General features: G+C 41.1%; 1 protein-coding gene across 9 annotated transcripts in view; it reads left to right on the forward strand.

Annotated features, from left to right (window-relative positions):
• Positions 1 to 24204, forward strand: part of LOC133582976 (transcriptional enhancer factor TEF-5-like) — a 111033-nt gene extending 86829 nt beyond the window's left edge. For 3 of the 9 annotated variants that reach the window (XM_061937092.1, XM_061937119.1, XM_061937127.1), the window contains 9 exons: positions 7794 to 7925; positions 8009 to 8052; positions 8131 to 8187; positions 10380 to 10444; positions 10521 to 10666; positions 13195 to 13368; positions 16263 to 16406; positions 16466 to 16618; positions 20650 to 24204. In XM_061937092.1, the coding sequence (XP_061793076.1) occupies positions 7794 to 7925; positions 8009 to 8052; positions 8131 to 8187; positions 10380 to 10444; positions 10521 to 10666; positions 13195 to 13368; positions 16263 to 16406; positions 16466 to 16618; positions 20650 to 20763 (1029 nt within the window). In that variant the 3' untranslated portion in view covers positions 20764 to 24204. Of the gene's footprint in view, positions 1 to 5348; positions 5361 to 7584; positions 7926 to 8008; positions 8053 to 8130; positions 8188 to 10379; positions 10445 to 10520; positions 10667 to 13194; positions 13369 to 16262; positions 16407 to 16465; positions 16619 to 20649 lie in introns of those variants that run through there. The other 6 variants (XM_061937136.1, XM_061937143.1, XM_061937106.1 and 3 more) reach the window with 5 other exon arrangements.
• Positions 24205 to 25139: the final 935 nt, after the last annotated feature.

The raw sequence follows: 25139 nt of genomic DNA on the forward strand, positions 1-25139 counted from the left end.
TGCAGCACCTCTCCAGCTCCATCAGGCTGGATGGGAAGGTTTTCATCCAGGATGTCTCTGTACTTTGCTGCATTCATATTTCCCTCTATCCTGACTGGTCTCCCAGTTCCTGACTAAAAAGCATCCCCACATCATGATGCTGCCACCACCATGCGTCACTGTAGGGATGGTATCGTCCTGGTGATGAGCGGTGCCTGGTTTCCTCCAAACATTCACCCCCAAGACTTCAATCTTTGTCTCATCAGACCAGAGGATTTAGTTTCTCATGGTCTGGGAGTCTTTCAGGTGCATTTTGGCAAACTTTTGACTACCGTCTGGCCACTCTACCATGCAGGCCTGATTGGCGGATTGTCCTATTGGAAGGTTCTCCTCACTCCACAGGGGAATGCTGTAGTTCTGACAGAGTGACCATGGTCTTGGTCACTATGGTCCTTCTCCCCCGATCACTCAGCTCTAGAGGGGTCCTGGTGGTTCCAAACTTCTTCCATTTACAGATGATGGAGACCACTGTGCTCATAGGGACCTTCAATGCATTTTCTGTACCCTTACCCAGATTTGTGTCTGGAGACAATCCGGCGATTGAATGCAGCCGCTTGCTGCATCCGGAGTGGCGTGCGACGGCACGCTCTTGGAGGTGCGCCCAGTGCAGCGCACAGATGAATGCGCACTGGGGTGCCCTCGGGCTGTGACAGTACCCCCCTCCCGTGGACAGCTTCCAGATGTCCTAAAACTGGAACCAGAATAAGATAGAGATCAAGAGTCAAGGGAATGTGGAGGGCTGAACTGGTGGTGGGTTGCCGGCCCAAGTGTCCCCGAATCCACCGGGGACGAGTCTGGTGGCGATGGCGAGTAGAACGCCACTGCAGCAGGCGAGGCGGGCGACCAAGGGACGGCCACCTCCTTGGCCGTCGGGAAGGCGGACGCGAGTGGAGCCAGAACCACAGCAGCCTACAAGTTTCACTCCTCTGTCCTGTGCATCGCTGCTGTTGGCGCAAAAAGCGTCCGTGCACTGGCCACGGAGGGCGCCTGATGGCCGCCTGTGCGGGCCGGCCAGCCGTAGGTTCCGGAGGCGACAATGCTGGAGACGTGGACGGCGCCGTGGGACGGGCCGCCGGAGATGAGGAGACCAGCCTTGGAGCGGATACGGGAAGCAATCTTGGAGCTGGTGGTGGTGGTGGTCTGGCTGGAGGTTGTGGTTATGGCCTGTCGAAGAACAGGTGGTGGTGGTCTGGCTGCTGGTTTTGGCTTGGTATGCCGAACAACAGGTGGTGGTGGTCTGGCTGGTGGTTGTGGCTTGGTATGCTGAAGAAAAGGTGGTGGTGGTTGAGCAGGGGGTAGCCGTTCTGCTGGCCGCAGCTGTGCTACCCCACCAGCACAGCCGTCAATACCATCCCGCCCCTCTGACAGCGGATGTCAGACACTTCCTGCCAACTGTGGAACAGTCACAGAGGGTGGGAGGCGGGAGGCGGGAGGCCAGGAGGCGGGTTGATTCCTCCTCCCCTCTAGCTATGCTGAACAGTCCCTCTTTCCTTCCCACAGTAGATTGTAAAGGACCAGAAAAATTTCCGGAGTGGTGGTCGAAACAAAAGTCATAGGGGGCGAGGACAAAGCCACTGGGGGCGGGGATATAGTCACTGAAGGCGGAGCTTGAATCTTTGGGGGTGGAGCTTGAATCACTGGAGGCGGACCGGCAAGGTGGTGCGGCGGTTTCCCGGGGCCAGACGGAGTTGATGGAGACCAACGAACCCTCGGGGCCCCACATAATATCCTCCAGCTGTTTGGGCGAATAGCAGAGGGTCTCCACCACCATTGTGTCCAACGCACTCCACGTCCCGGGTACATACCCGCAGTCAGCGTCGCAGAGATCGGGCACCAGGGAGTTCCATGATTCCTCCTCTTCGTTCTCGGAGGAATACCAAATTGGCAGTGAGTCTGCCTTCAATTGGTCAAAAATGTTCTTTTTCTGCTGGTCTAAGAGATACACTCGGCCAGGTCGGGGAAATTCACAGCGTCTAGGACGCATGGTGACAGACAGGGAACTGTGGGGGTCGAGAAAGGGGCGGGGACTAAGGTCTCTGTGCCGTCTGGTTCCTAATATATTGGCCAGAACGTACTGTTATGTGTGTACAGGGCAAGAAGTGTGACTAATCCAAAATATGTGTGGTGTGCGACTATTTGTGGAAACGAGAGGCGGAAGTCAGAGAGGGGCAAGGCTGGCTCGGAGGTCCGTGAGCAGGCGTGAGGTCAAGGGGCAGGAGAGAGGCGTCAATGGTCCATGTCCAGACGGGTGGTGGAGATCCAAGAGGCAGCCAGGGAAGCAGAGGGAAGACAGGGAGACGAGACACACAGCTGGTGACGCGGGAACGGAGGTATGCTGCTGGAAGAATGAATGAATGCACACTGGGGTGCGCTTGGGCCGTGCGATAGGAACATCTCAAGGAGGATCAGTTGAAACAGGAAGTACCTGAGATTACTTTTGACCTTCACAGCAAAGACTGTCAATACTTATGTACATGTCATTTACTACTTTTTATTTTTACTACAAAAGCAAATATTCCTCAAAAACCTTTTCACATTGTAATTATGGGGCATTGTGTGTAGAATTTTGAGGACACAATGCATTGCAACAATTGCAAAGTCTTCATTTTGCAGATAAAGATTTAAGTGAAGTGATCAATTGTTCAGTGTTGGATAGGGATGATGTTTGATAAGAAATTATCGAGTTCAATCCCATTATCGAATCCTCTTATCGAACCGATTCCTTATCGATTTTCTTATGGAATCCAGATAGGTTGTTGTATATGGAAAAAAACACAATATTTGGTTTAACAAAAGCTCACTTTTATTTTATAAGAAAAAAATAAAATAAAATAAATAAATAAATATTGACTGTTACCTCCCTAAAAAAATATATATATATTGACTGTTGTTTCCCAAAGTATATTAAGTGGGATTTTTCAGAAAAACAAATATATACAGTAACACAAAAACAACCTGTCTCTGTGATCACTATAGGTGTATAAATAATAATATAGTGTTAAATAAAATCAGTCCCTTGGGCACAAAACTGAAAATAATGCAGCTCTCCAAAAAGTGCACTTCTACTGCTATTGGAACATACTAACTACACACACTATGACACTAAGAACACCACAGTCATCAATCAACAATTATTCTTCCTTTACATGAGAGCGAAGCCTGGCAATAATTGCATATTGCCTGTTCTGCCCTCACTATACGTGTTGAGGTGATACAGCTTGGCAGACAGCTAACAAACAATCCAAAGCAGATGAATCCATTTAGGTTCTTTATTGTTGTTGATCTTGCTTTGTCTTTTTCTATCTTTACTTTTGTCTTGCACTGGACTGTTGTTTTCTTTTCTTTTTTTAAACTGAAATACACACAATGACAAATGTATAAGCTATGTGATTCAATTAACATACTGAAACGTAATACACAATATGTAAATATTAGCTTCACACAAATATACAGTACTATCATCAAACAAATACTTCTGAGTGTTGAAACTATTTCGATGGTGGAAATACACGACTGGCAGCCATTTTAAGTCCTCAAAACATCCATTGAAACAGTGCACAAAAATCGTTTTTCAATAAACATCTTAGTATCAAACTTAAACACTTTCCACCTTAATATTGAGTTACATAAACAAGTTAAACAGTTTACTTACAGACTTATCTTTTCCAAGGCTTGTAAGAGCTAACACAACTTGTCTACTTCTCAATTGTCTCAACCCGGAAGTGCCCAAACTAATGACTCGTAGTATTTTCATATCGCCACAAGGTGTCAGTAAGAGTCTACAATCAAATGGGCATAACATTGCAGTCCCACAGGGCATTTCCTGTACGTGGGAAGGGATTCGAATAAAGAACCAACTATTTTTCTTTACTATAGTGGCCTCGATAACGGGAACCGGTTCTCAAAAAGGGATTTGAGTCCTTGGAATCGGTTCTTTTCTTATCGAACAACCGGGAGAACTGATTTTGAACATCATCCGTAGTGTTGGAATTCATTTAGAATTTGTTTTTATCTACAACTTTTTGATTTTTACCCATGAAATTATATATATATATATATATATATATATATATATATATATATATATATATATATATATATATATATATATATATATATATATATTTCAACACTCTTGTATAAATTATATATTTCAACACTCTTGTATAAATTATATATTTCAACAGTACTTGTATTCATAGTATACAGTATGTAGTATTTTCTCCTCACTGTGTGTACATTATTGTAAATTTAGTCCAGGATATAAATATTTATTACTTTATTGTGAAAGTGAAACAAAGCCAGCGGTCAATTCTTCTTGGTTGAGATGCCAGTTCTTTATAGTCTGGACCACAAGTCCAAAGTAGACTTTATAGTTTGGACCACAAGTCCCAAGTAGACTTCATAGTCCGGACCACAAGTCCCAAGTAGACTTCATAGTCTGGAGCACAAGTCCCAAGTAGATTTCATAGTCTGGAGCACAAGTCCCAAGTAGACATCATAGTCTGGACCACAAGTCCCAAGTCGACTTCATAGTCTGGACCACAAGTCCCAAGTCGACTTCATAGTCTGGACCACAAGTCCCAAGTCGACTTCATAGCCTGGACCACAAGTCCCAAGTCGACTTCATAGTCTGGACCACAAGTCCCAAGTAGACTTCATAGCCTGGAGCACAAGTTCCAAGTAGACTTTATAGTCTGGACCATAAGTCCCAAGTAGACTTCCTAGTCTGGACCACAAGTCCCAAGTAGACTTCATAGTCTGGAGCACAAGTCCAAAGTCGACTTCATAGTCTGGAGCACAAGTCCCAAGTAGACTTCATAGCCTGGAGCACAAGTTCCAAGTAGACTTTATAGTTTGGACCATAAGTTCCAAGTAGACTTCCTAGTCTGGACCACAAGTCCCAAGTAGACTTCATAGTCTGGAGCACGAGTCCAAAGTCGACTTCATAGTCTGGAGCACAAGTCCCAAGTCGACTTCATAGTCTGGAGCACAAGTCCCAAGTAGACTTCATAGTCTGGAGCACAAGTCCTATGTAGACTTCATAGTCTGGAGCACAAGTCCCAAGTAGACTTCATAGTCTGGAGCACAAGTCCCAAGTAGACTTTATAGTCTGGACTACAAGTCCCAAGTAGACTTCATAGTCTGGACCACAAGTCCCAAGTAGACTTTATAGTCTGGACCACAAGTCCCAAGTAGACTTCCTAGTCTGGAGCACAAGTCCCAAGTAGACTTCCTAGTCTGGACTACAAGTCCCATGTAGACTTCCTAGTACTAATGTTTCTTCTCTGTTTTATATTCTGCTTCAGGCAATGAACTTGGTAAGTCAACATTACTTCCTCCTACATTCAGCATCATTGCGCCCCCTATGGCCTCTGCTGGCATGGCACCCCTTCTCCCCCATGATGCATTCAGGTTCTCCCCCATGATGCATTTAGGTGTCCTGCAGCTGCTGTGCTTGCTTGGTTCAGGTGCTGCTGGTTTGATGTTTGGGCTCCACGCTTTGCTTCAAACTTTTGCTTTATTTTATTTGGCCAAGTTGCAAAAAAACCAAAGAAGCAGGAAGGTTTAGGAGCTTGAAGTTTGCTTCAATATTTCACTTTGTTTGCCATCTCGTATTTAAACACGTGAAGCCTCTTTTCATCACGCTGCTGCACGCGCTTACATCCAGCTGCTCTCCTCATCCTCCCGTTACCATGGTGACCACACACACGCTTACATCCAGCTGCTCTCCTCATCCTCCCGTAACCATGTTGACCACACACGGGCTTACATCCAGCTGCTCTCCTCATCCTCCCGTTACCATAGTGACCACACACGCGCTTACATCCAGCTGCTCTCCTCATCCTCCCGTTACCATGGTGAACACACACGCACTTACATCCAGCTGCTCTCCTCATCCTCCCGTAACCATGGTGACCACACACGCGCTTACATCCAGCTGCTCTCCTCATCCTCCCGTTACCATAGTGACCACACACGCGCTTACATCCAGCTGCTCTCCTCATCCTCCCGTTACCATGGTGAACACACACGCACTTACATCCAGCTGCTCTCCTCATCCTCCCGTAACCATGGTGACCACACACGGGCTTACATCCAGCTGCTCTCCTCATCCTCCCGTTACCATAGTGACCACACACGCGCTTACATCCAGCTGCTCTCCTCATCCTCCCGTTACCATGGTGAACACACACGCACTTACATCCAGCTGCTCTCCTCATCCTCCCGTAACCATGGTGACCACACACGCGCTTACATCCAGCTGCTCTCCGCATCCTCCCGTTACCATGGTGACCACACACACACACGCTTACATCCAACTGCTCTCCTCATTCTCCTGTTACCATGGTGACCACACACGCGCTTACATACAGCTGCTCTCCTCATTCTCCCGTTACCATGGTGACCACACACGCTTACATCCAGCTGCTGTCCTCATCCTCCTGTTTCCATGGTGACCTCACTCTGCTTTACGTAACTCGCGTAACCATTCTTTAACATTACTCTCTGACGACTGAAACCTTGTGGTCACCTCCTCCTCCCCTTGTGGTCACCTCCTGTTCCTCCTGGTGGTGACCTCCTCCTCCCCTTGTGTTCACCTCTTCCTCCCCTTGTGGTCACCTCCTGCTCCTTCTGGTGGTGACCTCCTCCTCCCCTTGTGTTCACCTCTTCCTCCCCTTGTGGTCACCTCCTGCTCCTTCTGGTGGTGACCTCCTCCTCCCCTTGTGTTCATCTCCTCCTCCCCTTGTGTTCACCTCCTCCCCCCCTTGTGTTCACCTCTTCCTCCCCTTGTGGTCACCTCCTCCTTCCCTTGTGGTCACCTCCTCCCCCCCTTGTGTTCACCTCCTCCTCCCCTTGTGGTCACCTCCTGCTCCTCCTGGTGGTGACCTCCTCCTCCCCTTGTGTTCACCTCTTCCTCCCCTTGTGGTCACCTCCTCCTCCCCTTGTGTTCACCTCCTGCTCCTCCTGGTGGTGACCTCCTCATCCCCTTGTGTTCACCTCCTCCCCCCCTTGTGTTCACCTCCTCCTCCCCTTGTGTTCACCTCCTCCTACCCTTGTGGTCACCTCCTCCTCTCCTGGTGGTCACCTCCTCCCCTGGTGTTGACCTCTTCCTCCCCTGGTGGTGACCTCCTCCCCTTGTGGTCACCTCCTCACCTTGTGTTCACCTCCTCCTCCCTTGGTGTTCACCTCCTCCTCCCCTTGTGTTCACCTCCTGCTCCTCCTGGTGGTGACCTCCTCTTCCCCTTGTGTTCACCTCCTGCTCCTCCTGGTGGTGACCTCCTCCTCCCCTTGTGTTCACCTCCTCCTCCCCTTGTGTTCACCTCCTGCTCCTCCTGGTGGTGACCTCCTCCTCCCCTTGTGTTCACCTCCTCTCCTCCCCTTGTGTTCACCTCCTGCTCCTCCTGGTGGTGACCTCCTCCTCCCCTTGTGTTCACCTCCTCCTCCCCTTATGGTCACCTCCTCCTCCCCTTGTGGTCACCTCCTCCTCCCCTTGTGTTCACCTCCTGCTCCTCCTGGTGGTGACCTCCTCCTCCCCTTGTGTTCACCTCCTCCTCCCCTTGTGGTCACCTCCTCCTCCCCTTGTGGTCACCTCCTCTTCTCCTTGTGGTCACCTCCTCCTCTTGTGCTCACCTCCTCCTCCTCTTGTGGTCACCTCCTCCTCCCCTTGTGGTCACCTCCTCCTCCCCTGGTGGTGACCTCCTCTTCTTCCTGGTGGTGACCTCCTGCTCCTCCTGCTCCTTGTGGTGCAGGACCAGGCGTCTAAGGACAAGGCCCTGCAGAACATGGCCGCCCTGTCGTCAGCACAGATTGTGTCTCCCAGCATGATGAAGAATCATCTTCCTCTTCCTCCACTGCCTCCTGCTCCCTACCAGCCAGGCAGAGTGAGACCTCCTTCTCATTGCTACAATCTTTCTGTCACTACTTCTCTTCTCTTCCACTGATGGAGAACTTTGTTGTGTTGCAGTTCTGGTCGGCACCCATCCCGGGCCAGCCTGGACCTTCTCAGGAGTAAGTAGGCGGGGCCAGCAGAGACTAGTTAGGCCAGTGGGAGGAGCCTGTTTAACCAGTCACCTTTGTGCACACCAGGCTGGTTCTAGATCTCAACCCAGGAAGGACTCCTGGGCTTGGTCGCACCAGCCATGCGTAAGTTCAGCTGAGCACCAACCAACTAACTAACTAACTAAATAACTAACTAACTCCCCCGAGGTTCCTGCACCAAATTTAACAACCAAGACACTCAATTGTTGTTTTGATCTGCAAAATGGCAGATTTGTTATGAAGAAGGTGGACTTACGCTTTGCTGGTGCAGCAACACATGCTTCACTGACACTAGTATTCATCTTACAGCCTTCTTCCAACTGGATACATTCTTCTTGTCCTCAAAATTCTACACACAATCACAATGTGAAACACTTTTAGAAATGAATGAACAAAACCCTTTTATTTACAATACATTTCAAAAAGCTCTAAAAGAAAAAAAATAATACACATTTTTGCTAATTTATTAAAAATAAAAATCGACTTTGTTTATAACAGAATTTAAAAAACTCATCAAAACCAAACACCCCACAATGACAATGTGAAACACTTTTTTAGACATTTTTGGAAATGTTTGAGAAATTAAAAACAATACCTTTTAATTTACAAAACATTTCAAGAAGCTCTAAAAAGAAAAAAAAAATCGACTTTATTTATAATAGTTGTTTTTTTAAACTCTGAAAAAAAAACTTTTCAATTCCCCCACAATGACAATGTGAAGCATTTGTTTTAGACATTTTTGGAAATGCATTAAAAATTAAAATTCACGTTATAATAGTTTTTAAAAAACTCATAATACCTCATAATTGTTTTGAATTTTAGCAAATTTACTAAAAAAAAAATCAAAATTAGATTTCAGAAAGACTAAAGAAAATGTGTCAATCACTCGTAAAAACAAAGTCAAACAGTATTTTAAAGCAATTTTAGCAAATTTACTAAAAGATCTAAATCTTTATTTTTCTAATAGATTTGAAAAGCTTTAAAACATGTTTTCCAACACCCCATAATGATGATGTGAAACATATATATTTTAATACATATATGCCAATTTATTAAAATTAAAAAAACAACTTTATTTATAGTACATTTCAAAAAGCTCTAGAAAAAAAAAAACTTTACAACACCCCACAACCACAACGTGAAACATTTATTTAGACATTTTTGGAAATGTTCGAAAATTTTAAAACAATACCCTTTTATTTACAATACATTTCAAAAAGCTCTAAAAAGAAAAAAAAATCAATACACCACATTTTTGAAAATGTATTAAACATAAAAATCTACTTTGTTTATAATAGATTTTTTTTTTATCTCATAAAAAACACATTTTTCAACACCCCACAATGACAATGTGAAACACTTTTTTAGACATTTTTGGAAATGTTCGAAGAATTAAAAACAATACCCTTTTATTTACAATAAATTTCAAGAAGCTCTAAAAAAAAAAAATCAATACACCAAAATTTTTGCTAATTTATTAAAAAATAAAAATCTACTTTATTTATAGTAGTTTTCAAACAACTCTGAACAAAACAACCTTTTCAACACCCCACAATGACAATGTGAAACATTTTTTTTAGACATTTTTGGAAATGTATGACAAATTAAAATCAATACTCTTTTATTTATAATACATTTCAAAAAGCTCTAAAAAGAAAAGAAAAATCCATACACCACATTTTTGCAAATGTATTAAAAAGTAAAATTCATGTTGTAATAGTTTTCAAAAAACTCATAAAACCTCTTTTTTATTTTTTTATTTTAGCAAATTTACTAAAACAATCTAAATATTTATTTTCCTAATAGATTTCAAAAAGACTAAAGAAAATGTTTCAATCCTTCATAAAGACAATGTCAAACAGTATTTTAAAGTAATTTTAGCAAGTCTTCTTAATTTTTCTAATAGATTTCAAAAAGCTCTAATAAAAATAAAAAAAATTCAACACCCCGTAATGATGATGTGAAACAGATTTTTTTTTTAGAAATACTTGCCAATTTATTAAAAATAAAAAATAAACCTTTATTTATAGTACATTTGAAAAAGCTCTAGAAGAAAAAATGTTTCATTATTTATTTATTTAGTTATTTTTGCCAATTTATTAAAAATAAAAATTGTCTTTATTTATAATAGATTTCAAAAAAACCTTTTCACATTGTCTTTATGGGGTATTGTGTGTAGAATGTTGAGGCCAGAATGAGTGTATTGCATAAGGCAGTAAGATGAAAAGTGAAGCATCCTTCCATGAAGTGAAAGATGAAGGCGTGCGTGTAAACGCTGCATCCTTCATGTCTTGTAGCATCAAGCCTTTTGCACAGCCGCCATACCCCAGCCTCTCAGGCCCGGTACCACAGTCCATACCAAGTAAGTGTCACCGGCGGACCTCCAGTGTGACCGTGAAGGACAAGTTCTTACCAGCAATGGGGAATGTTTTCTGTATGCTATGCAGGTTACGAGCCCTTGGCTCCGCCCCCTGCGCCCACGGCTACAGCGGTGCCAGTGTGGCAGGACCGGACCATCGCCTCCTCCAAGCTGCGCATGTTGGAGTACTCCGCCTTCATGGAGGTCCAGAGAGACCCGGACACTGTGAGTCCATGGCACAACAGCAGCATAACCCTAACCCATACACTTTTTTCAGGGCTGACATCCATACCACTTATTATTATTATAATATTATTATTACTATTATTATTATTAATATTATTGTTGTTATTATTATTATTATTATTATTATTATTATTATTAGTGAGTCTGATAAACATGTGCAGTTATTTAAACATAAATAATATACATCAGTAAACATGAATATTATACATTAGTAAACATGAATAATATACATCAGTAAACATCTGATTTAAAAGTCGTTCTTTGACATTGAGGATGATGTTTTATATATATATATATATATATATATATATATATATATATATATATATATATATATATATATATATATATATATATATATATATATATATATATATACCTAAATGTGTGGTATCATCCAAAACTAATGTCAAGTATCAAAGAAGAGAAGAATAAGTGATTATTACATTTTAACAGAAGTGTAGATAGAACATGTTAAAACAGAAAATATGCAGATATTAACAGTAAATGAACAAGTAGATGACAAAATAAAACGACACAATATGTTACTAATTAGGAGTCTTTGTTTGTTTACTTACTACTTACTACTACTTACTACTACTCGTAAACCTGTTAGCATATTAGCTATTGCTAACGACGCTATCTTGATTACATTACGATAGCAGGTACAGATATGCATGAAAACACTCCTACTGACATCACACATGGGACACTTTAGTGGGTAAGAATAGTTTTAAATATATTGTAAAACTTACAAACATTACTTGGAGTGATGAATGAAGAATACATACGGGTACAAACGCTATGGACGGCTAGAAGACGGATTCCGCTTTAAAGCTCAGTCTAAACAGAAGGGCACTGAAGCAGCTGCAGTGAGCGAACTCGTCCAAAAGATGGCGCCGTAGCACAAACAATTCAAACGTACTGACCGTGGTGTGGTCATGCTGGTGAGTGCCATCAAATAGTCTTGTTTTTAACTCCACTGGTCTGTTGAGGTTTTGGGACTCTTATTGTGTTTGCAAAATGGACAAAACCTGTCAAAAAAACAAAGAAAAAGCACACCTGCTGTTGAGAAGTGAAGTAAGTGGAAGCTCTGCCTCCAGAAGAAAGTTTTGCCCTGCTTCCTTGCCTGCAGGCGCCTGAATTTCTTACCTGATGTTAAAGTTTGTAAATAGAAATGTTCACATAGAGAGGGGTTCTCAAATTGAGGTTCCACTCTGTGTCACATACATTAGAGTGTCTAGTCTAGACTACACTAGACTACTAGACGAGACTTGAAGAATAGGTTATGTCTATCCAATATAGTGTTGTCCCCATACCAACATTTTAGTATCGGTACCAAAATGTATTTCCATACTTTTCTAAATAAAAGGGACCACAAAAATTTTCATTATTGTCTTTATTGTAACAACAAATGTTAGTGTACATGAAACATATGTTTATTATTGTCATTTAGTCCTTCAATAAAATAGACAACTTGTCTTTTAGTAGTAAGTAAACAAACAAAGACTCCTAATTAGTATGCAGTAACATATTGTGTCATTTATACACCTATTATTTTGTACACATTATGAGGGACAAACTGTAAAAATAGATTATTAATCCACTTGTTCATTTACTGTTAATATCTGCTTATTTTCTGTTTGAACATGTTCTATCTACACTTCTGTTAAAATGTAATAATCACCTATTCTTCTCTTCTTTGATACTTGACATTAGTTTTGGATGATACCACACATTTAGATATGGATCTGATACCAAGTAGTTACAGGATCATACATTGGTCATATTCAAAGTCCTCATGTGTCCGGAGACATATTTGCTGACTTTATAAACGTAATATGAATTTTTTTAAAAGACGATAAAAAAAATATCAATGTAATCATAGTAGTATCGACTAGATACGCTTTTGTACTTGGTATCATTACAGTGGATGTCAGGTGTAGATCCACCCATGGCATTTGTTTACATTGTGACGGTGGTGAGCTATTGTATCCTCCGACGGTGTGTAGTGAAGCACGTTTAGCTATTCCTCCTCCTCCAGTGATAATGCTACTGTAAGAAACTTACTTTATTTGTCGCCATGGAGACCAGGATTAGTGATTTAGAAGTAGCTTAAACACTGCGGATGGATGTTAGCTGATGTTAACTTCACCTTTATCTTTACTTTTTACACCAAAATGCGTCCATTCTCCCTTTTCTGTCTACACACTGTGTCTGCTTGTAAGTACTCTGTGTGTGTGCGCTGCCCAACATGCTCCTAAAAGGGGGAACAGGTACTTTTCAAACAGAGTATAGTACTGTTTTTGATTCCTTAGTACAGCGATGCTATACTAGTGCTGGTATACCGTACAACACTACTCCAATATGTTACTTAAATATGTTTTCATGGGGGGAAAAAAAGTCATTTTTAAGGTGTGGCGGCTTTTATTTTGCTGTGGTGGCACAGTATGATGACAGTGTGGTATGACGTTGTTGACAGTCAGTGTGCTCTCTTGTGTGTGCAGTACAGCAAGCACCTGTTTGTCCACATAGGACAGACCAACCCGTCCTACAGCGACCCCCTCCTAGAGGCCGTGGACATCCGGCAGATCTACGACAAGTTCCCTGAGAAGAAGGGCGGCCTCAAGGAGCTCTATGAGAAAGGCCCCCAGAACGCTTTTTTCCTCGTTAAATTCTGGGTACGTACTTGACTCATTGCCTGGTAGTTGCGAATGTAACCATGTACTGGTTTAGATCACCGTTCTTGTCACCAAAACCATCAGGGTTAGCATTTTCATGGCAGTGTTGTTGAACTGGTCAGTTAAATCTTGTGTAGGAATATGATGACATCATGACTAAAGTAGACTTATTCCCTAACTGTGTTACAAGAAAGATGAGTTATAATAAAACATCAAGTTGGATATAGAGAACATTTATTTATTCAATCACAAATATTAAAAGTCAATGATTAGCAAACATGTAAAATGATGCAAACTATAACCTGCGAGCCAAGAATGTAGAACAATTCTTCTCCACTAAAGAGGAGAAATATCATGTAAAAGATGTGTATGTACGTACAAGACTTAAAAGCTTTAGTATATCAGTATGTGGCATGAAATGATGGAATGGATGAAGTAAAGAAATGAAAGAAAGCAGCAATATGATTGACTTTAAGAGACTGTTCAAACTACAAGTCTTCACTAAGTACACACAACTACAATTAGGATCAACATCTTCAACCTTTTTTTTTGTATTTATGTATTTAATATTTGTTTACTTACTATGGTATATTATTTATTAATTATTTATGTATTTAATATTTGTTTACTTACTATGGTACATTATTTATTATTTATGTATTTAATATTTGTTTACTTACTATGGTATATTATTTATGTATCTATTATTTATGTATTTAATATTTGCTTACTTACTATGGTATATTATGTATTTATTATTATTTAATATTTGTTTACATACTATGGTATATTATTTATGTATTTAATTTTTGTTTACTTACTATGACATATTATTTATTTTTATTTAATATTTGTTTACTTACTATGGTATATTATGTATTTATTATTTGTTTACTTACTATGGTATATTATTTATTTTTTATTATTTAATATTTGTTTACTTACTATGGTATATTATTTTTTTATTATGATTTAATATTTGTTTACTTACTTTGGTATATTATTTATGTATTGAAAATTGATGTCGTCATCTGACTCGATGGACAACCATAAGCAAGTAAGCATATTATTTATTATGCATGTATTTAAAATGTGTTTACTTACTATGGTATATTATTTATTTATTATTTATTTAATATTTAATTACTTACTATGGTTATAATATTTATTATGTATGTATTTAAAATGTGTTTACTTACTATGGTATATTATTTATTTATTATTTATTTAATAATTAATTACTTACTATGGTATAATATTTATTATTTATGTATTTAACATGTGTTTACTTACTATGGTATAGTATGTATTTATTATTTAATTAATATTTGTTTACTTACTATGGTATATTATTTATTTGATATTTGTTTACTTACTATGGTATATTATTTATTTAATATTTGTTTACTTACTATGGTATATTATTTGTTTATTTACTATGGTATAACATTTATTTAGGCATTTAATATTTGTTTACATATTATGGTATATTATGTATGTATTTAATATTTATTTACTTACTATGGCATATTATTTATTTATTATTATTTAATATTTGTTTTACTATGGTATATTATTTGTTTTTTATTATTTATTATTTGTTTACTTACTATGATATATTATTTATTTATTATTGTTTAATATTTGTTTACTTACTATGGTATATTATTTTTTAAATTATTATTTAATAGTTGTTTACTTACTTTGGTATATTATTTATGTATTTAATATTTGTTTACTTACTATGGTATATTACTTGTTTATTATTTGTTTACTTACTATGGTATATTATTTACTATTTATGTATTTAATATGTGTTTACTTACTATGGTATATTATTTATTTATTATGTATTTAATATTTAATTACTTACTATGGTATGTTATTTATTATTTATGTATTTAACATATGTTTACTTACTATGGTATAATATTTATTTATTATTTAATTAATATTTGTGTACTTACTATGGTATATTGTTTATTTATTATTTACTTAATATTTGTTTACTTACTATGGTATATTATTTGTTTACTTGCTATAGTATAATATTTATTTAATATTTGTTTACTTACTATGGTATATTATGTATTATATATGTATTTAATATTTGTTTACTTACTATGGTATATTATTTATGTATTTAATATTTGTTTATTTACTATGGTATATTATTTATTCTTCATTTATTTAATATTTGTTTACTTACTATGGTATATTATTTATTTATTATTCATTTATTCAATATTTGTTTACTTATTATGGTATAATATTTATTTATTTAATATTTGTTTACTTACTATGGTATATTATTTATTTGTTATTTATGTATTCAATATTTGTTTACTTACCGGTACTTATTTATTTATCATTTATGTATTTAATATTTGTTTACTTACTATGGTATATTATTTATGTATTATTTATGTATTTAATATTTGTTTACTTACTATGGTATATTATTTATTTATTATTTATGTATTTCATATTTGTTTACTTACTATGGTATATTATCTATTATTTATGTATTTCATATTTGTTTACTTACTATGGCATATTATTTATTATTTATGTATTTCATATTTGTTTACTTACTATGGTATATTATTTATGTATTTAATATTTGTTTACTTACTATGGTATATTATTTATTTATTATTTATGTATTTAATATTTGTTTACTTATTATGGTATATGATTTATTATGTATTTAATTACTGTTGTGTTCCAGAGAAGAAGGAAATGGGATAAAAGTGCTCTGGTATGAAAAGGGGTAGGTTGAAATAAGCTCAGCTTCTTCCTACTCCTTTTCTGACGTGCTGTACTGAAAGAAGTGTAAACATGTGATGCATGTAGTTGATGAAGTGAAAGTGAAAGTGAAAGTGTGTGTGCAGGCGGACCTGAACAGCAGTGGCATGCAGGACGGTCCAGGCTCCTTCTATGGTGTGAGCAGCCAGTACAGCAGCATGGACAACATGACCATCACCGTCTCCACCAAGGTCTGCTCCTTCGGCAAGCAGGTGGTGGAGAAGGTGGAGGTAAGGACACGCCCACGCCTCCTCCTCCGTCAGGTGGTGATGACTCCTCCCCCCCGCAGACGGAGTACGCCCGGCTGGAGGGAGGCAAGTGTGTGTACAGGATCCACCGCTCACCCATGTGCGAGTACATGATCAACTTCATCCACAAGCTCAAACACCTGCCTGAGAAGTACATGATGAACAGTGTGCTGGAGAACTTCACCATCCTGCAGGTACACATCCATCCATCACTAACATACACCCATACATCCATCACTAACATCCATTCATACATCCATCACTAACATCCATCACTAACATCCATCCATCATCCATCACTAACATCCATCACTAACAACACTGACACAGTCAAACACCTGCCTGAGAAGTACATGATGAACAGTGTGCTGGAGAACTTCACCATCCTGCAGGTACACATCCACCCATCACTAACATACACCCATACATACAACACTAACATTCAACCATACATCACTAACATACACCCATACATCCATCACTAACATCCATCCATCCATCACTAACATACATCCATCCATCCATCACTAACATACACCCATACATACATCCAACCATCCATCACTAACATCCATCCATACATCCATCACTAACATCCACCCATACATCCATCACTAACATACACCCATACATCCATCACTAACATACACCCATACATACATACATCCATCCATCACTAACATACACCCATACATACATCCAACCATCCATCACTAACATCCATCCATACATCCATCACTAACATCCACCCATACATCCATCACTAACATACACCCATACATCCATCACTAACATCCATCCATACATCCATCACTAACATCCACCCATACATCCATCACTAACATACACCCATACATACATCCATCCATCCATCACTAACATACACCCATACATACATCCAACCATCCATCACTAACATCCATCCATACATCCATCACTAACATCCACCCATACATCCATCACTAACATCCACCCATACATCCATCACTAACATCCACCCATACATCCATCACTAACATCCATCCATACATCCATCACTAACATCCATCCATACATCCATCACTAACATCCACCCATACATCCATCACTAACATCCACCCATACATCCATCACTAACATCCACCCATACATCCATCACTAACATCCACCCATACATCCATCACTAACATCCACCCATACATCCATCACTAACATCCACCCATACATCCATCACTAACATCCATCCATACATACATCCATCCATCACTAACATACATACATCATTAACATCTGTCACTAAAATCCATCCATACATCCATCACTAACAACACTGACACAGTCAAATACCTGCCTGAGAAGTACAAACCCCGTTTCCATATGAGTTGGGAAATTGTGTTAGATGTAAATATAAACGGGATACAATGATTTGTATATCATTTTCAACCCATATTCAGTTGAATATGCTACAAAGACAACATATTTGATGTTCAAACTCATAAACTTAATTTTTTTTTTTTGCAAATAATAATTAACTTAGAATTTCATGGCTGCAACACGTGCCAAAGTAGTTGGGAAAGGGCATGTTCACCACTGTGTTACATGGCCTTTCCTTTTAACAACACTCAGTAAACGATTGGGAACTGAGGAAACTAATTGTGGAAGCTTTGAAAGTGGAATTCTTTCCCCTTCTTGTTTTATGTAGAGCTTCAGTCGTTCAACAGTTCGAGGTCTCCGTTGTGGTATTTTAGACTTCATAATGCGCCACACATTTTCGATGGGAGACAGGTCTAGACTGCAGGCGGGCCAGGAAAGTACCCGCACTCTTTTTTTACGAAGCCACGATGTTGTAACACGTGCTGAATGTGGCTTGGCATTGTCTTGCTGAAATAAGCAGGGGCGTCCATGATAACGTTGCTTGAATGGCAACATATGTTAATCCTTTCAGCATTAATGGTGCCTTCACAGATGTGTAAGTTACCCATGTCTTGGGCACTAATGCACCCGCATACCATCACACATGCTGGATTTTACACTTTGCGCCTATAACAGTCTGGATGGTTCGCTTACCCTTTGGTCCGGATGACACGATGTCGAATATTTCCAAAAACAATTTGAAATGTGGACTCGTCAGACCACAGAACACTTTTCCACTTTGCATGAGTCCATCTTAGATGATCTCGGGCCCAGAGAAGCCGGCGGCGTTTCTGGGTGTTGTTGATAAATGGCTTTCGCTTTGCATAGTAGAGCTTTAACTTGCACTTACAGATGTAGCGACCAACTGTATTTAGTGACAGTGGTTTTCTGAAGTGTTCCTGAGCCCATGTGGTGATATCCTTTAGAGATTGATGTGGGTTTTTGATACAGTGCCGTCTGAGGGATGGAAGGTCACGGTCATTCAATGTTGGTTTCCGGCCATGCCGCTTACGTGGAGTGATTTCTCCAGATTCTCTGAACCTTTTGATGATATTATGGACCGTAGATGTTGAAATCCCTAAATTTCTTGCAATTGCACTTTGAGAAACGTTGTTCTTAAACTGTTTGACTATTTGCTCACGCAGTTGTGGACAAAGGGGTGTACCTCTCCCCATCCTTTCTTGTGAAAGACTGAGCATTTTTTGGGAAGCTGTTTTTATACCCAATCATGGCACCCACCTGTTCCCAATTAGCCTGCACACCTGTGGGATGTTCCAAATAAGTGTTTGATGAGCATTCCTCAACTTTATCAGTATTTATTACCACCTTTCCCAACTTCTTTGTCACGTGTTGCTGACATCAAATTGTTAAATTAATGATTATTTATTTTATGAGTTTGAACATCAAATATGTTGTCTTTGTAGCATATTCAACTGAATATGGCTTGAAAATGATTTGCAAATCATTGTATTCCGTTTATATTTACATCTAACACAATTTCCCAACTCATATGGAAACAGGGTTAGTAATAAGGCTGTGACATAACAACATGTTCTTATTGGTTAAATGCAACCTGATGTCCTTCCTGTGAGAACTGAGTGCAGTCAACACTTGCACTTCTGACTTAAGGCCGAAAAAAAGATCCTTCATGCGTGTTTGCATCGTTTGTCACGTGATGGCATCTCCATGTGATGGTATCTCCATGTGATGGCATCTCTATGTGATGGCATCTCCATGTGATGGCATCTCCATGTGATGGTATCTCCATGTGATGGCATCTCTATGTGATGGCATCTCCATGTGATGGCATCTCCATGTGATGACATCTCTATGTGATGGCATCTCCATGTGATGGCATCTCCATGTGATGACATCTCTATGTGATGGCATCTCCATGTGATGGCATCTCTATGTGATGGCATCTCCATGTGATGGCATGTCCATGTGATGATAACTCCATGTGATGGCATCTCCATGTGATGGTATCTCCATGTGATGGCATCTCTATGTGATGGCATCTCCATGTGATGGCATCTCCATATGATGGCATCTCCATGTGATGGTATCTCCATGTGATGGCATCTCTATGTGATGGCATCTACATGTGATGGCATCTCCATGTGATGAAATATCCATGTGATGGCATCTCCATGTGATGGCATCTCCATGTGATGGCATCTCTATGTGATGGCATCTCCATGTGATGGCATGTTCATGTGATGATAACTCCATGTGATGGCATCTCCATGTGATGGTATCTCCATGTGATGGCATCTCTATGTGATGGCATATCCATGTGATGGCATCTCCATGTAATGGTATCTCCATGTGATGGCATCTCTATGTGATGGCATCTCCATGTGATGGCATCTCCATGTGATGAAATATCCATGTGATGGCATGTCCATGTGATGGCATGTCCATGTGATGACATCTCTATGTGATGGCATCTCCATGTGATGGCATCTCCATGTGATGAAATATCCATGTGATGGCATCTCCATGTGATGGCATGTCCATGTGATGATAACTCCATGTGATGGCATCTCCATGTGATGGTATCTCCATGTGATGACATCTCCATGTGATGGCATCTCCATGTGATGGCATCTCCATGTGATGGCATCTCCACGTGATGGCATCTCCACGTGATGGCATCTCCATGTGATGGCATCTCTATGTGATGTCATCTCCATGTGATGGCATCTCCACGTGATGGCATCTCCGTGTGATGATATCTCAATGTGATGGCATGTCCATGTGATGATATCTCCATGTGATGGCATCTCCATGTGATGATATCTCCATGTGATGGCATCTCCATGTGCTGCAGGTGGTGACCAACCGTGACACGGAGGAGACGCTGCTGTGCATAGCCTTCGTCTTCGAGGTGTCCACCAGCGAGCATGGCGCTCAGTACCACGTCTACAGACTGGTGAAGGACTGACACCAGCACCACCTCTTGTGGCACAACACCACCAGGACATTCACACACACACACACACACACACACACACACACACACACACACACACACACACACACACACACACACACACACACACACACACACACACACACAAGGAATAAAAACATTGATCAGACCAGTACAGCGGAGGAACGTGATGGACTGTTGAAGGAAGGAGGAGGTGTCGAAGCGAAGGAGAAGACTCTTCTGACGAGGCTCCTGGCAGCGAGAACAAGGAACAGGACCACGGGGGGCAGAGCAGTGGTGTTTGCAGTAGCTTGTGTTAGGAACGACAAAGTGCCTTTTTTCTTCTCCAAAGACGCCTGCCACTCTTGATTGCCTTTTGTACTACCTCTTGTATTGTGTACACCAGCACATCATGGTCACACATAACGCCCTCACATGTCACCTATGAACACTCAAAACCCCTTCACATTACACCTATGTACACGCAAAGCCCTCACATGTCACCTATGAACACTCAAAACCCTCACATGTCACCTATGAACACTCAAAGCCCTCACATGTCACCTATGAACACTCAAAACCCTCACATGTCACCTATGAACACTCAAAAACCTCACATGTCACGTTTGAACACTCAAAGCCCCCACATGTCACCTATGAACACTCAAAACCCCTCAGATTACACCTATGAACACTCAAAACCCCTTCACATTACACCTATAAACACTCAAAACCCTCACATGTCATCTATGAACAATTAAAGCCCTCTCATGTCACCTATGAACACTCAAAAACCTCACATGTCACGTTTGAACACTCAAAGCCCCCACATGTCACCTATGAACACTCAAAACCCCTCAGATTACACCTATGAACACTCAAAACCCCTTCACATTACACCTATGAACACTCAAAACCCTCACATGTCATCTATGAACAATTAAAGCCCTCACATGTCACGTTTAAACACTCAAAACCATTGCATGTCACCTATGAACACTCAAAACTCTCACATGTCACCTATGAACACTCAAAGCCCTCACGTGTCACGTTTGAACACTCAAAGCCCCCACATGTCACCTATGAACACTCAAAACCCCTCAGATTACACCTATAAACCCTCAAAACCCTCACATGTCATCTATGAACAATCAAAGCCCTCACATGTCACGTTTAAACTCTCAAAACCATTGCATGTCACCTATGAACAATCAAAGCCCTCACATGTCACCTATGAACACTCAAACCCCTCACATGACACCTACATGAACACTCAAAGCCCTTGCATGTCACCTATGAACACTCAAAGTCCCCACAAGTCACTTATGAACACTCAAAACCCTCACATGTCACCTATGAACACTCAAAACCCTCACATGTCACCTATGAACAATCAAAGCCCTCACATGTCATGTTTGAACACTCAAAGCCCTCACATGTCACCTATGAACACTCAAAACCCCTTCACATTACACCTATGTACACTCAAAGCCCTCACATGTCTCCTATGAACACTCAAAACCCTCACATGTCACCTATGAACACTCAAAACCCCTTCACATTACACCGATGAACACTCAAAACCCTCACATGTCACCTATAAACAATCAAAGCCCTCACATGTCACATTTACACACTCAAAACCCTTGCATGTCACCTATGAACAATCAAAGCCCTCACATGTCACCTATGAACACTCAAAACCCTCACAGGTCACCTATATGAACACTCAAAACCCTCACATGTAACCTATGAACACTCAAAACCCTCACATGTCACCTATATGAACACTCAAAGCCCTCACGTCACCTATGAACAATCAAAGCCCTCACATGTCACCTATGAACAATCAAACCCCTCACATGTCACATACATGAACACTCAAAACCCCCACATGTCACCTATGAACAATCAAAGCCCTCACATGTCACCTATGAACAGTCAAAACCCCTGACATGTCACCTATGAACACTCCTCTCAGTTATCCTCCCATGAAAGATAGCATGTTTAAGTTGCATAGGTGTGATGCATCAGCATTTTGTTCTGGTACTTCTGGTCTTACAAATGTTTCTTCTAGAAGCAGAGCTCTTTTTCCACCGACATTTCCAGGAATGTTTTCAGGCCTGGGATTGTGAAAGGACACACCCCACTTTTACAGCAGGAAGGGGATTCATACGGCCCCGTTTGTTGCGGTTTACCTGACACGTGAAACGTGACAAATTGGCGGTCAATTTTAGTTGCCAGGTGTCCAAACTTTTTTTTTTTTGGTAAATTGATATTTTTCACTTTCAAAACCAACTAAATATTTCTTACACAGTATACTCTCCACTTGTGTTGAAGGTGCTTAAAGTGTTCAAGATAAATCATATTTTGTTTTATGTACTTTCAACACTTCTTTAGCATCTATAAATCCACTCCAGATCTATTCAATGACTTTAGAATGACACTTTTCTTATGTTTTACCCTACACAAAATATGCAATATCCCCCGCCCTCCCCACCCTCCAAAAAAAATGTCAAAGTGGATTATTTGATGTGAAAAATGTAATATTTAATTTTTTAACAAAAAAAGCTTTGTGTTACTCTTATTTTGTAGTAGTATTTTCAAAATGAGCTGTAACCAAATATGCAGCAGGCCACACTTTGAGCATTGAATTTCTTAAAATAACTTTTATGGCAATTTGACCTTTTACCACAGCTTTTGCACAATGATGAACCCCGCCTCTACCCCTTACACAAGACCCAACCTGGAATGCTGCCGTATGAATCCCCTCCCCTCCCCCCGCAGGTACTTTGGTGGAAAGCCCCCAGGTGAATAAAAAGTGTGGAAAAGAGGCTCTTGCTGGCCTGTCGTGGAGGTGTTTTTATTTCTGTGCCAAATGTAGCGGGCGTGACAAAGAATTGTCTGTACTGTGAGTCAACACATCCCAAAGGAACGGAGGGAGACTCCTCTTTGTTTGTGACCCCAGCACAGAGGACATTTTGTTTCAAAAAGAAACTGCAAGCTGTGAAGTCTTGGGTGGACAAGAGAAGCTTCAGTGTTGGACGTCCGACTCTGTGCTGGATTCTTATTTATGGGCTGGACCAGCAGACGTTGAATCCTGCAGGCTCTTTAATGGCTGGAGTCCTCTCAGCCGCCACTTGGACTATTCTTTCTTTTATATCACTTTTGTGTTTCCACTTTCTTGTCTTTTGACCTTCAGTGTTTGCGCTTCACTGAGAATAACGTGTGACTTTGACCCTGATGATGATGATGATGTATGCTTTGCAAAATGGTGTGGGACGCTCTTCTTGTTGTTGTTGTTTTCCTTTTTGGTTGAAGGTGGTTTACTTTGTTACGATTGTGAGTTGCAATTTTATACTTCCAAATAGAGGTTGGACTATGTAATCAAACAATGTATCGAACAATAAAAGACACATGGTGCCTTTTGGGGGCCATTGTCCCCTTTATATAGTCTGGTTGGATTTGTCCACGGGCAGCGCAGTGGGATAGGGGTTAGTGCGTCTTGCCTCACAATACGAAGGCCCTGGGTTCGATCCTGCGCTCAGGATCTTTCTGTGTGGGATTTGCATGTTCTCCCCGTGACTGTGGGTTCCCTCCCACCTCCAAAGACATGCACCTGGGAATAGGCCCCTCCCACCTCCAAAGACATGCACCCAAGGATAGGCCCCTCCCACCTCCAAGGACATGCACCTGGGGATAGGCACCGCCCACCTCCAAGGGCATGCACCTGGGGATAGGCCCCTCCCACCTCCAAAGACATGCACCTGGGGAAGGGCCCCTCCCACCTCCAAAGACATGCACCTGGGGATAGGCCCCTCCCACCTCCAAGGGCATGCATCTGGGGAGAGGCCCCTCCCGCCTCCAAAGACATGCACCTGGGGATAGGCCCCTCCCACCTCCAAAGACATGCACCCAAGGATAGGCCCCTCCCACCTCCAAAGACATGCACCCAATGATAGGCCCCTCCCACCTCCAAAGACATGCACCTGGGGATAGGCTCCTCCCACCTCCAAGGACATGCACCCAAGGATAGGCCCCTCCTGCCTCCAAAGACATGCACCTGGGGATAGGCCCCTCCCACCTCCAAAGACACATGCACCTGGGGATTGGCCCCTCCCACCTCCAAAGACATGCACCTGGGGATAGGCCCCTCCTACCTCCAAGGACATGCACCTGGGGATAGGCCCCTCCTACCTCCAAGGACATGCACCTGGGGATAGGCCCCGCCCACCTCCAAAGACGTGCACCTGGGGTTAGGCCCCGCCCACCTCCAAAGACATGCACCTGGGGATAGGCCTCTCCCATCTCCAAAGACATGCACCCAAGGATAGGCCCCTCCCACCTCCAAAGACATGCACCTGGGGAAGGGCCCCTCCCACCTCCAA

The sequence above is a fragment of the Nerophis lumbriciformis genome, linkage group LG03, assembly GCF_033978685.3.
Source record: "Nerophis lumbriciformis linkage group LG03, RoL_Nlum_v2.1, whole genome shotgun sequence".
NCBI lineage: Eukaryota > Metazoa > Chordata > Actinopteri > Syngnathiformes > Syngnathidae > Nerophis > Nerophis lumbriciformis.